The sequence below is a fragment of the Urocampus carinirostris genome, chromosome 2 (genome assembly GCF_059441175.1).
Source record: "Urocampus carinirostris isolate Australia breed hairy pipefish chromosome 2, RoL_Ucar_1.0, whole genome shotgun sequence".
NCBI classification, from domain to species: domain Eukaryota; kingdom Metazoa; phylum Chordata; class Actinopteri; order Syngnathiformes; family Syngnathidae; genus Urocampus; species Urocampus carinirostris.
This window is the reverse complement of record NC_142350.1, coordinates 14,244,217-14,258,560: the sequence shown is the minus strand read 5'-3', so window position 1 is coordinate 14,258,560 and position 14,344 is coordinate 14,244,217. Positions and strand designations below refer to the sequence as shown.

The 14,344-nt window shown below is 40.7% G+C and overlaps 1 protein-coding gene across 4 annotated transcripts in view; it reads left to right on the top strand.

Annotated features, from left to right (window-relative positions):
- The window catches only part of trappc9 (trafficking protein particle complex subunit 9), a 151,938-nt gene that overhangs the window by 41,954 nt on the left and 95,640 nt on the right, over positions 1-14,344 (top strand). For all 4 annotated transcript variants that reach the window (XM_088329005.1, XM_088329003.1, XM_088329007.1 and 1 more), the window contains one exon: positions 3,024-3,176. In XM_088329005.1, the coding sequence (XP_088185131.1) occupies positions 3,024-3,176 (153 nt within the window). The remainder of the gene's footprint in view (positions 1-3,023; positions 3,177-14,344) is intronic.

Here is a 14,344-nt window from a genome sequence, read left to right as displayed (position 1 = left end):
TAAATTGGTCCGTAGAACTGTGACCATGAAAAACGTGCACCTTGTTGTAAGCACAAACTTAATTGAGAAAATATTTTTCGTTGACTTTTTTAAGTACAGCTCAAACGAAGCACTCCCCTTTAAAAAAAAATAAAACCAACAAACAAAAGGTTTGACTTATGTTTCGCGGAGTTTTTTGCTCATTTTACACAAATTTGAGTGATATCTTTTTTGTTTTTTATCTAAATGCATTCCTCCAATTGCATATGAAACACTATTTTCTGGTTCAAACCATTTTTCTCCTCATAGTTCTCACTCTTACTGCCATTATTATTATTATTATATTATTATTATTTACTGTTACAGTGCATCCGGAAAGTATTCACAGCGCTTCACTTTTTCCACATTTTTTTATGTTACAGCCTCATTCCAAATTGTATTAATTTAATCTCTTAGCTCAAAATTCTACACAAAATACTCCATTATGACAATGTGAAAACGTTTTTTTTTTTACTTTTTTTGAATTCATTAACAATAGAAAACTAAGAAATCATATTTACATAAGTATTCACAGCCTTTGCTTAATACTTTGTTGATCCACCTTTGGCAGCAAATACAGCCTCAAGTCTTTTTGAATATGATCTCACAAGTTTAGCACACCTATCTTTAGGCAGTTTTGCCCATTCTTCTTTGCAATAAGTCTCAAGCTCAATCAGGTTGGATGGGAGACGTTTGTGCACAGCCATTTTCAGATCTCTCCAGAGATGTTCGATCGGATTCAAGTCTGGACTCTGGCTGGGCCACTCCAGGACATTCACGGAGTGGTTCTGAAGCCAATCTTTTGAGATCTTGGCTGTGTGCTCTGGGTCGTTGTCCTGCTGAAAAATGAACCTTCGCCCCAGCCTGTGGTCAAGAGCGCTCTGGAGCAGGTTTTCATCCAGCATATCTCTATATATTGCTGCATTCATTTTTCCTTCTATCCTGACTAGTCTGCCAGTTACTGCTGCTGAAAAACATCCCCACAGCATGATGCTGCCACCACCATGCTTCACTCTAGGGATGGTATTGGCCTGGTGATGAGCGGTGCCTGGTTTCCTCCAAACATGGCGCCTGGCATTCACACCAAAGAGTTCAATCTTTGTCTCATCAGACCAGAGAATTTTGTTTCATTCAGGTGCTTTTTGGCAAATTCCAGACGGGCTTCCATGTTCTTTTTACTAAGGAGTGGCTTTCGTCTGGCCACTCTACCATACAGACCTGATTGGTGGATTGCTGCAGAGATGGTTGTCCTTCTGGAAGGCTCTCTTCTCTCCACAGAGGAACGCTGGAGCTCTGACAGAGTGACCATCGGGTTCTTGGTCACCTCCCTGACTAAGGCCCTTCTTCCCCGATCGCTCAGTTTAGAAGGCCGGCCAGCTCTAGGAAGAGTCCTGGTGTTTCCAAATGTCTTCCATTTACAAATAATGGAGGCCACTGTGCTCATTGGGACCTTCAAAGCAGCAGACATTTTTCTGTATCCTTCCCCAGATTTGTGCCTCAAGACAATCCTGTCTCGCAGGTCTACAGACAGTTCTTTTGACTTCATGCTTGGTGTTTGTGCTTTGACATGCACACTCAACTGTGGGACCTTATATAGACAGGTGTGTGCCTTTCCAAATCATGTCTAATCAACTGAATTTACAGATCTCAAGGATGATCAGTGGAAAAAAGATGCACCTGAGCTCAATTTTGAGCTTCATGGCAAAAGGCTGTGAATACTTATGTAAATGTGATTTCCTAGTTTTCTATTTTTAATAAATTCAAAAAAAGTAAAAAAAAAACGTTTTCACATTGTCATATGCTGGATGCAAACCTGCTCCAGAGCGCTCTTGACCACAGGCTGGGGCGAAGGTTCATTTTTCAGCAGGACAACGACCCAGAGCACACAGCCAAGATCTCAAAAGATTGGCTTCAGAACCACTCCGTGAATGTCCTGGAGTGGCCCAGCCAGAGTCCAGACTTGAATCCGATCGAACATCTCTGGAGAGATCTGAAAATGGCTGTGCACAAACGTCTCCCATCCAACCTGATTGAGCTTGAGACTTATTGCAAAAAAGAATGGGCAAAACTGCCTAAAGATAGGTGTGCTAAACTTGTGGGATCATATTCAAAAAGACTTGAGGCTGTATTTGCTGCCAAAGGTGGATCAACAAAGTATTAAGCAAAGGCTGTGAATACTTATGTAAATATGATTTCTTAGTTTTCTATTGTTAATGAATTCAAAAGAAGTAAAAAAAAAACAAAACTAAAAAACTTTTTCACATTGTCTAATGGAGTATTTTGTGTAGAATTTTGAGCTAAGAGATTAAATTAATACAATTTGGAATGAGGCTGTAACATAACAAAATGTGGAAAAAGTGAAGCGCTGTAAATACTTTCCGGATGCACTGTATTTCTTTTTCGGAATTAGAGCAACATCACACAGTGAATGACTTGCCGATCATATTTCTTTTTCTGCTTACTCGTCTTCTTTCTATGTTTAATTTACAGAGTTAATGAGTATGTAAATCTGGATGTTATTCATAAAAAAAAAAAAAAAAAAACAGCCCCATTAAAAGAGACAGCAGTGTGCAGAGCGAACTTGCACTTTAAATAGGCCTGCCTGTTGCTCCCGTCCCTAGGAACAAAGGTGTCTCACCTGCACAGACTGAACGAATGCTTTATTCAGGTGATGCATCATTCATTTGATGCCCGGGGGCTCAAGTGGATGCAGCTGAGTCATTTGTCGCCGGTGTAAATTAAAGCCCGGCGTCGAGTGGCATACGGCGAGAGCGCACCCGGCCAATCAGTGACTTTGTTATTCCTGAAGGCAACCCCCCCACACACACACAAATTGTATGACCAGCCTGCTGTCGAAATTAGTTGTTTTTATCTTAAACACTTTTATTCCGGTCAAGTATGCAAACAACATTTACAGTCTTCCCGTATTATATAACTCTGAAATCTGTCTGCATTTACGCATTCATTATAAAAATAAGCTTGTGGCTTCTCCTTTTCGTGTGCAGAGAAAGTGTTTGGCGATTTTCTGAGTTGGGACCTGGAGGAGGTCGCGTCGCACATGCCTCTGAAACCTGGCCAGGCTATCATGCTCACGGTTAACATTCATGTCAAACTGGACTTCTCGGGACAGGAAAACCTTTTGCAGGACCTTAATGATGGTAAGACAAAGTATTTGGGAACTTGGAACTCTTGACCTGTATAATATTTTGTCTTGCACTTTGTATGCACATCTCAACTCATTCAATGCCAATTTCTTTCAAATGGGAAGAGCCGGTGACAGCCAACTTTTGCCATTTTGACTCATTTTGAAGGCTTACAGAAAATTTATTTAGCTGTATAGGCATAGGATATATCGAAAGAAAGCCGTAACCCTCCTCGTTGATAGGGAAAACAATGTTTCTAGCTTTTACCGTTCTTTAGTAAACATCATTTGAACATTACTGAGTTCCTTTAAAATACTCTTCCAAAGAAACTTCAGTGAAAAAGGGATTTTTTTCAATGAGTAGATTTCAAGTGGAATTTTCACTTCACTGCATTTTTTCATTTGCGACACCTCCAATATCTAAACAATGTTTGCATTAAACAGAAGGGCACTTTGCTTGTAAAATAAGGTTATTTTATTATTTTTATTGCAAGAACACTGAACACATGCATGAGCTATGCATGAGCTATGCATGAAATAACTTTTTAGTGCCCGAAGTGATCCCATGATATTGGTCACCATGGCGATGGCGTTCCCTCAGGGGTGAAGTAAAGATCATCCCCCGGTGACGAGACAATGGCACTTGGTCATCTTTTTGAAAGGCAAAAGCTCTCTTGAAGCTCAGTTGCCCATTTGTCTATGCCTTGCGAATCTCACCACACTGCTTCAGTATGCCTACTCGCTGTGTCGGGGCGCTTGCACCCACTTATTCGCCAGAAAAATAAAGGGGGTGCTTTCTAGATGTGTGGACGAAGATCTGATCAGAGCCAATTCTGCTATCTAATGGTGATTTATTACACTGAAATCATTTCCAGATGCTTGATACCAACTGACAAGCAGTGCCAAACCTTATATAATTTCGTCTTTTAACTGCAAAAAGAAAAACATATTTTTACATTTTGGCACTCGGGGACAATGCTTCTAAAAACATATTTGTACGGTGTGGCACCAAATGAGTTAAGCATTGTCTGTTGGCATTAAACTAGCAGAATTTACCATGTTGTGCTATTTTGTTAAAACCAGATTCAATTCACATTTATATTGCAAATACATGTTTTTTTCTTCATTAAACATTTGTGTGGTTGGTAAAACACATGTCGACTGCACATTGAACTCTCAGCGCGGCTCTTGCATTTTCTTTTTCTGTTAACAAGGACAGAGCTGCCTTATTTCCTATTCAGCGTAACAGGCGAGTGGAATTTAAGGTCTCCATACCTTTATTTCGCTTCCCATAGTCTGACTTTATCTCATCTTCTCCTCTCATTTGTATTCAAAATTTAAAGAGGCATGGGTAGTAAAAAAAAAAAAACGTCAAGAGATCCAAGCTGAAGTTATTTCTTTTCGGTTTTGCTCTGCACTGCTCCCACATTTTCCTCGCTGCTGTTGTACCTTTCGCTCTCATAAATATTAATGAGAGACTCTTGCCGACCGACGCCTGCACCACACCGATCCCCGCAACGGACTCAGATGACTGACAGGGTAAACATGTACAGCGCATGGGTGTTTATCTGCCTCATGAGGTCATTTTGACGATGCCGCTCCACTATTTTAATTAGCCCGGCAATAATCTAGGCCCTGAATAAAGGAGATAAGGCGTGGTCCTGCTCGAGTAAGAGGCTCCAAATGCTGTTGTTATGGCGACGCAATTTTCATTTAACACATTTCACGCTGTTTAACTGACATATCAGCAAAATGACATTATTAATGCTTGTGTGGACTTTTAACTCTTTGAGTGTCAGACAATTTTGATTATTTTGCCGTGTGTTTGGACTGTATAAACACAGGAACCACCCAATGAAAGATGACTCCTTCCACTCTCACCAGAACAAAAAGTTTGTTTCTTTATTTCATTTGTCAGTAATCCACTATTGAAAATCGGTTGATTCTGCTGAAATTAGAAATGACATAGGCTTTGTTGTCATAGTGTAATTGGTTTACAACCATATGAGATGTGGCACTCCAGGATACACATGTAATAAGAATTTAAAGAGAAAAACAAGATTAAAAAAAGACTATTATGATAAATAGGCAAATATATGGTGAGTGTGATGATATTCAAACACTGCTAGTGTTGGTGAATTTTCTTTTTTTTCAGGTATTGATTGGTTCGGCGAGAGCTTATTAGAATTGGAGTGGGGCGAGGTGGATGTGGGGCAACAGCAATGGAAAGCACTAGCATTCTTGTTGAGTGTGATGACATTCACACACACCTGTGCCCTGCTGGTGCTGCATGTTTTCACCAGGCAGTGATTAGTTTGGCAAGAGATCATAGGGTTGGGGTGAGAGTGATGGCTTGCATACAGAGTCAATCCTGCCAGTGGTTCCAAATGCAATATTAAGGACGTTTCCATCACCAACATAACAGGAAAAATGAATTTTGTATACTGTACAGGTAAGTCTCTGCAGCATCGATGTATGTGGAAAAATTTAGACATTCGGGAGCAAATTTCAGAGAAAACAAAGTTGTTTCTAGGACAATCTAATGATGTCGAAATGCTGTTTGAATCCCAACATTTAAAGTAAGATTTTGTCGACATGATTTGAAGGGACTCCTCATCCTCAAATAGCTTTAATGCATCACGCAAAATGTTTTGTGATGCATTAGTGGTTTTAGGATTAGGGTAAAAAATATCCAAGTTGATGCGATCGCATGTTGCAGCTGCTACTAGTTTGTTAACGTGCGACGCCACTGGCGATTGTCATTTTGCTGCTGGCGTCAGGTGTACACAGGAACTTTTTGGAGGAAAACGGCGCAGCGCATGTGACGCCGATTATCAGACATGTTTGATAAATCCGACTTGACACATGCACTCTAAATACCAAACACCGCTGTGACGTCTTTGACTGAGGTTTACTTTTATGCTCAAGGAAGCGAAATGGTCTGTTGAAGAGATGGGAATTCCTACTCTTTGGAGAACCGGCTTCTTTGGCTCAGCTCACTCCAAAGAAACGGCTCTTTCAGCTCCCAAACGGCTCTTTAGGTTAATTATGTTATTTCGTCCATAAATTACAAATTTGTATGTATTCTAAATTATGTAAAAGGGAAAAATGGCAAAATTAACACTTCGAGTAACACTGAAAAACACGGGAAACAGAAAATATTTGTTAATCTACAAAGAAAAAGTTAAAATACAAAACATTTGTTATCTTTATTATTGTTACAGGGTGTTGGGTGCCCACATGACTTAAGCCTCCAACTATTCCATCAACTTTTGCACCAACCCCGGAGTCATTGTCAAATAATCTCCCACTCTCAATCTACAGATCGTCTAGTTTTCCTTTTGTCCATTTGTAGTTTCTCAGGAAGCGAACCAGTGGCCAGAGTTGATATAACAGATATAACAGCTGTGATGTTCACAGCTGACATTTTTTTTTAATATTTATTATTATTCAGCCAGTGTCAACCATCAACATGATATCTACCGGAAATCATTTTGTCACGCGAAGCTATCGACGTGATGCGTCGCCTTCGATCGGCGCCGGGTTTTTAGACCCAACTGCTGTGTTGGGAGTCATTAGGTGACCAAACCCCCCAATTCCAACTCTTAATGCTGAGCGCCAAGCAGGGAGGCAAAAGGTACCAATGTTGTAAGTCTTTGGTATAACTCGGCCGAGTCTCTGAGCGGGTGTCCTACCATCTAGGCTACCGAGCTGGTAAGGCCTTGTTATACCGAGTGGCTTGTATAATAGCCACTCGCCAGGACATAGCCGAAGATGGCACGTAACGCTCGGCGCCCCCTTTGTGTTAGGTGCTGTCCAAAAAAAACCTGGCCTGGCCTATGGCTTTATTCTGTGTTTCCCACTAGGCGCCAATGTTGTGCATTTGCCCATACACTATATAAGATTCATTTTCCAACTTAAGTTGGTGATAGAAACTCTCTTAATGTTGCATTCAGAACCACTGCCAACATTGACACTGTACGCATTCCCTCTTCCCTTACTCCCCCCAACCCTGTTAGCTCTTGCCAAACCAATCACTGCCTGGTGAAAGACAATGCACCACCAGCAATGTTTGCGAGTGTCATTACACTCACTAGATATAAAAGGGCGTAAAAGGGGGGAAAAAGAATGCTAGTCCTCTGTTAAATGCAGAGAGAATTGCCTGGCAGTCAAACGGCTTTGTAGGACCTTGCTTGGTGTAAGCTTCAATGCAACACGTTCATTCATATTCCAAAGTTCACGCTATCGCCTTGATTAAAAAAAATTTCAGTCAAAACTAATTGGTTAAGCCTTAGAATGATAGGGGGTTTGGCTTCAGAGATCCACTATACTCACTTCAAAGCTTATGTATGTAGGATAGGAAGACTGCAGAATTCAAAAGTGAAAAACAAAGACTGCAACATACCTGGTGGATTTTCTCATTCAAACATTTTTTTTGAATATTCGTTTGTTTTCTTTCTACAGTGTGACTGGTTTTTCAAACGTCAGTGAATTTAAAGAAGTTCCCCCAAAATGCCCTAGATTGAGTTAAAATAATACCTATAAGAAGCTGATCCATGCAATAGAAATACCTCACCCAATTTGGCACCAATACAAGTTTTATTACTCAACTCTTGAAATCTCATGAATTCTTTATTGTTAAAATAGCCATAAAAATTTAATCCGCTAACAAAGGTACCGATACTTTGAAATAAGGACGTCTATCTGTACGCTACCGATACATAGCATCGGTACTCACTCATCCAGAATGCCCAATTATATCTGCTTTTATTTCATCTGTACAAAAAAAAAAAAGATTGTTGCTTTCCTTGTAAAGTGCATTCATTCAATGTAATTACTGCTCTGAGTACTGTTGTTGTGGAGTTATATTTGAATCATTGAGTTAAAACCGTAATAATGCATGGATTTACCATGCTTGATTCACATCCCTACCACAAACCAGTCTCTCGCCAACCCCCAAGCCTGAAGTTCACGTGTCTGGTGGTGTGCGTCATTGATGCATTGTGTTAACATTAGCGTTTATTTATAGTCAGGATCTGAGAGCTGACTGATTGTCATGTTATACAGGGGGCTGGAAGTTAATCATATTCTATTTGTATGCATGTATGGATCAGATCAGCCTAGACTGTTTTCTTTTCTTTCTTTTTTTTTTTGCCTGGAGTTTACCTGACGTCCTTGGTCAGCCAAGGCGGATGTGGCTGCATTAGACAGAAACTCAGTTGGTAGAGACGATTCAGCACAGGCTGAGCCTACCTGATATATCCCCAAATGAGTTTATCCCTCACGTCGGTCTCTGCCTTGAAACAACAAGGCCGTAACTCAGGCCCAAAACGAGAGTGATGTCAGGACAAATTTACCGCGGCTCACTGTGAGCTTTATCATGTAAAATGCTAAGTGTGATACCTAATGATAGTGCTCGAGTGCTATGTCGATGTGCCGACAGTTGATGCCCCGACAGTTGATGCACGGGGGACTACAACTCTGCTTCAAGGTGCGCCTTCCGCCACAGTAACATTTGCTTGCTGGAGAGCTCAATTAGCTCCATATATATATTTATACATATATATACTGGACTGTCTCAGAAAATTAGAATATTGTGATAAAGTTCTTTATTTTCTGTAATGCAATTAAAAAAACAAAAATGTCATACATTCTGGATTCATTACACATCAACTGAACTATTTCAAGCCTTTTATTATTTGAATATTGCTGATTTTGGCTTACAGCTGAAAAAAACTCAAAAATCCTATCTCAAAATATTAGAATACTTCCTCAGACCAAGTAAAAAAAATAATTTTATAACAGCAAAACTAAATCAAACATTTGAAAATGTCCATTGATGTACTCAGTACTTGGTTGGGAATCCTTTTGCACGGATTACTGCATCAATCCGGCGTGGCATGGAGGCAATCAGCCTGTGGCATTGCTGAGGTGTTATTGATGCCCAGGATGCTTCGATAGCGGCCTTCAGCTCATTTGCATTTGTAGGTCTGGTGTCTTTCATCTTCTTCTTAACTATACCCCACAAATTCTCGATGGGGTTCAGGTCAGGGGAATTAGCAGGCCAGTCAAGGACAGTGATGCCATGGTCAGTGCACCAGTTACTGGTGGTTTTGGCACTGTGGGCAGGTGCCAGATCATGCTGGAAAATTAAATCCTCATCTCCATAGAGCTTTTCAGCAGATGGAAGCATGTAGTGCTCTAAAATCTCTTGGTACACAGTTGCATTTACTCTGGACTTGATGAAACACAGTGGACCAACACCAGCAGCTGACATGGCTCCCCAAACCATTGCTGACTGTGGGAACTTCACACTGGATTTCAAGCAACTTGGATTTTGCTCTTCTCCAGCCTTTCTCCAGACTCTGGCGCCTTGACTTCCAAATGAAATGCAAAACTGGCTTTCGTCTGAAAAGAGGACTTTGGACCACTCTGCAACTGTCCAGTGCTTCTTCTCCATAGCCCAAGTCAGACGCTTCTTCCGTTGTCTTGAGTTCAGAAGTGGCTTGACCATGGGAATACGGCTATTGTAGCCCATTTCCCGCACACGTCTGTGAACTGTGGCTTTTGATACCTGGACTCCAGCTTCAGCCCACTGTCTTTGAAGCTCCCTCAAATTCTGGAAGCGGCTCTTCTTCACGATTTTGTTAAGGCTGCGGTCATCTCTCTTGGTTGTGCAGCGTTTCCGGCCACATTTTTCCCTTCCGACAGACTTTTTGTGGATATGCTTTGAAACTGCACTCTGTGAACAGCCTGCTCTTTGAGAAATTTCTTTTTGTGTCTTACCTTCCTGATGGAGGGTATCAATGATGGTCCTCTGGACAGCAGTCAGATCAGCAGTGATTTAGTTTACTGAAACAAGCTGAGTGTTTTTAAGGCTCAGGAAACCCTCGCAAGGTGTTTCGAGTTAATTAGATGATTCAGGTGATTAGTTGAATAGCCATCTTGTATACTTTTTCATGATATTCTAATATTTTGAGATAGGATTTTTGAGTTTTCTTAAGCTGTAAGCCAAATTCAGCAATATTAAAATAATAAAAGGCTTGAAATAGTTCAGTTGATGTGTAATGAATCCAGAATGTATGACATTTTTGTTTTTTTAATTGCATTACAGAAAATAAAGAAGTTTATCACAATATTCTAATTTTCTGAGACAGTCCAGTATATATATATATATATATATATATATATATATATATATCCATCCATTATCTGCACCGCTTATTCTCAGTAGGGTCGCGGGGGTGCTGGAGCCCATCCCAGCCATCTTCGGGCAGTGGGCAGGGGACACCCTGAACTGGTGGCCAGCCAGTCGCAGGGCACACAGGGACAGACAATTCGCTCGCTCATTCACACCTAGGGACAATTTGGACTGGCCAATTAACCTGAAATGCATGTTTTTGGAATGTGGGAGGAAACCGGAGTGCCCAGAGGAAACCCACGCAAGCATGGGGAGAACATGCAAACTAGGCACAGCTGGATTTTAACCCATGACCTCAGAACTGTGCCGCACACGCGCTAACCACTGCGTCGCCGTGCTGCCCATATATGTATATATATATATATATATATTTGTTTGGAAGAGTGATACACATACGTATATTCTATCCATCTATCGATCTACCCTGGTCATATCCCTCGAGAGGGGTGACCGGCAGAAATCTATTTTTCTGTCTCATATATCCATCTATCTCTCCATCCATCCATCCCTCCCTCCCTTCTACCTTCGTGATAATAAAAACTGCTCTGTGCACGTTGAAGGTAGAATTTCAACATGATTCAAAGATCCCATTACCGCCAAGATCTCGGGGCACCACTTCCGGTGGTGTGTCTTGGGAAAGTATAGGTTGGCGGCACCCATTCCTCTCCAGGCCGTTTTTTGGGGTAGGGGTTTGCCCCCCCCACATGAAACAGATAATACTGGTTTGCATGTTAACAAATAGAGAAAAGCCTCCTGATCTGATTCAGATACAGCTCTTTCACCATCTGGTTGCTGTTGTTTTTCAATGTAAAGTGTCATCTCACACATCAGAGATTAGCAGGCCCTCGGCATTGACGTGCAAAACATGTGACAATACAAAGAAGATTAATAATACCTCTTTGTCATTCAGAGGGTTCACTAATTGTTTTGGTGTGGAATCACAAATCTTGCAGTGTTAAATACCTTTTGTAAACATGCGCTCTGTCACCGCATGAACCTGTGAAAGTGAACGCCAACGAAGAAAGGGACTACTGTGTATTCATAAAACTCTATATTCTGTACACTCTATATTATTAAAAATTCATATGTTAGATTTTGGTTGTTACAAGAAAAAAATGCCACTTTCTTTATATTCTGTTCTATAGATTTTACGATCTGTGTTCTACGTACGCTGAGTTTGCGCAATTCCCCAGAACAAGACCAATATGGATCGGAATCGGAATGCAATCGCGGCGGTTATTGCAGGCTCCGCCATCCCTAATATGACCATCCATTACTCACATGGCACGGGACATTGAGAGTCATGGATGCTTGCTTGAACAGGCCACACGCCGCAAAGCGTGAAAGTGTCCGTGTTATTACTTGTTATACTAGGGCTGCGCCTGGATGGCATAGGGTGAATTGGGTAATGCTTCAATGGGCAAAAACTGGAAGTTAAGGCTGCACACACAGTGTGGTTCGGAGCTTACAATTTATTTTTAAATTCTTTATAGTCTTATATCTGGTATTATATCGAACAGTGACTACAGTATTTTAACATAAAGGGGATAGTCTGACTTGGTCTAAAAATTCAAATTATGATCCCATTCAAATGAATCGTTTACAAAGCCTAGTGACAGATAACCCTGTGTACATGGCGTTTGCGAATAATCCGGTTAAAAGACATCGCGTAGATCGATGCCGTTATCATTCACCAAACTTAAAGTACTAGGTTTGTTTCTTCCTCGCTCCAAATCCATGCTCCATTTCTGCACCCAGTCTGTTCACAAGATGTGGTCCTATGTGGCTTGGCAGAATAGAATATAGAATAGAGAATATAATATACCTTTATTGTCATTGTTACAAAATATATTGTGACAACGAAATTGGGCATGGCACTTCAGTATCACATATTCACAGAGAGGATAAAAGAAACCACGAAAATAAAGGAACAGAGAAGATAAGGTTATAAAACAAGGAAGATAATGTTATAGTTATAATTTACACAATATTTACACAAAGAAATGTCTGCATGTAGGATGTTACATACAGTTTGGTATCGTAATACAGTTTGGTGTCGTAAGGGTTGTGCAATATGCATTTGGTGCAAAAATAGTTAACATAGTGCAAAAAATAGTCAACATTGTGCAAGGTGAGCAGTAAACATAGTGCAGTCAACATTGTGCCAGAAACATAGGCATGAGTACCATTTTACGTTCGTATGAGGTAGTGGGACTTTTTTAGTTTTTTGTGCGGTGTGTGTTTAGGGTGGTAATGGCTCTGGGGAAGTAACAGTCTCTGAGTCTGTTTGTTTTTGTTTTGTGTGACCTGTAGCGCTTGCCGGAAGGCAGCAGGTCAAAGAGGTGGTGGCCGCGGTGAGAAAAGTCCTTGATGATGTTTTCTGCTCTGCTGAGGTAGCGTGAGTAGGTATTGTCCTTCAGACTGGGCAGAGAGCAACCGACGATTTTCTGGGCTGTCTTGATTGACCCTCTGGAGCTTTTTCCTGTCTGCTGCTGTGAACTCTGCATACCACACCGTAATGCAGTATGTTAGAATGCTCTCCACTGTGGTTTTGTAAAAGGACACCTGCAGCTGCTGTTTTAGATGATTTTTCCTGAGCACTCTCAGGAAATGTAGTCACTGCTGGGCCTTCCCTACCACCGCTCTGGTGTTTGCAGACCAGGAGAGGTCGTCAGAGATGTGCACACCCAGGAATTTGAAAGAATGGACTCCCTCTACACAGTCTCCTTTTATGAGTGGTGCTGGATTCCTGCCATTCCTTCTGAAGTCCATTATCAGTTCTTTTGTTTTTGTGGTGTTCAGTATGAGGTGGTTTTTCGAACACCACGTTGACAGTGACTCCACCTCATCCCTGTACGCCGCCTCGTCCCCTTCAGAGATGAGGCCGATCAAGGTGGTATCGTCGGCGAACTTAATGATTGTGTTTGTGGGATGGGTCGGTGAGCAGTCGGAGGTGTAGAAGGTGAAAGCAGGGGGCTCAGTGCACAACCTTGGGGGGAGCCAGTGCTCAGTGTTAGGGTGGAAGAGACGTGGCATACAACAGTGGCATTTGTGTCGTGTGGGCAAAAAATTAAATGGAAGTGTCCTAGAAAAAAAAACAATATAATTGAGTCTTTCTTGGCAAGTAAGCTGGAGTTTGCTTCATCCGTCCCCTTAGCAAGGTTCGTTAATTTCCTTGTGCTGAGGTTTTCCTTGACCTCAGCAGGTTTCAGATCAGGGGATGGTGTAATGGTAGTCTGTGCAGATCATTTGAATTGGTATACAATAGAAATTAGAGAACTAACCCAAACATTTCAATTGGTATACTCGTCTGACTTTGAATTTACTGTTTTTTCACGTTTGTATTTGTAAGCACAATATCATTGTCTCATACCAAAAATTTAAGTATTTCATTTGTATTTCTACATGTTGTCATTGATTCCTTTTTTCCCTTTTTATTTCATTACATAGCTCCACACTTTTAGGATGCTATTATTGCTTTATAAAAATCCGTGTTTCACAAAATATGTTTTTCCAACTAAAACTGACCTGGTTATCAATTGATTTATTTAACTAAATAACTAAATAACAAAGGGGAGGGAATTAAAATGCTGATTTGGGGTCATTGATATTATTTTCATGCCGGTAATTGTTCAGTTTTATAATAACAAACATATGTTAACAGCTTAAATCGCTCTTGTTTGAAATTGATCTCATTTAGAGCATTCAATTTTTATCATCCCATAATCTATTACTCAATAAAAATCCAACATATTCACCATTAAATAATGATCCTCGTCTGATTCATACATTTTTTTGTCCAACTCTTTTAATTGTCCACCCTTAATTGAGATTTAACATTACACACACTTGCGGTTGCAGGTGATTATATGTTTATGTCAAATTAATGTTACATAATTTGATAACATTCAAAACAATTGTTTTACCGTCCCAAAAATGTATTCTCTAATACCTGTTCACATTTGTACAGACAAGAGGCTTTC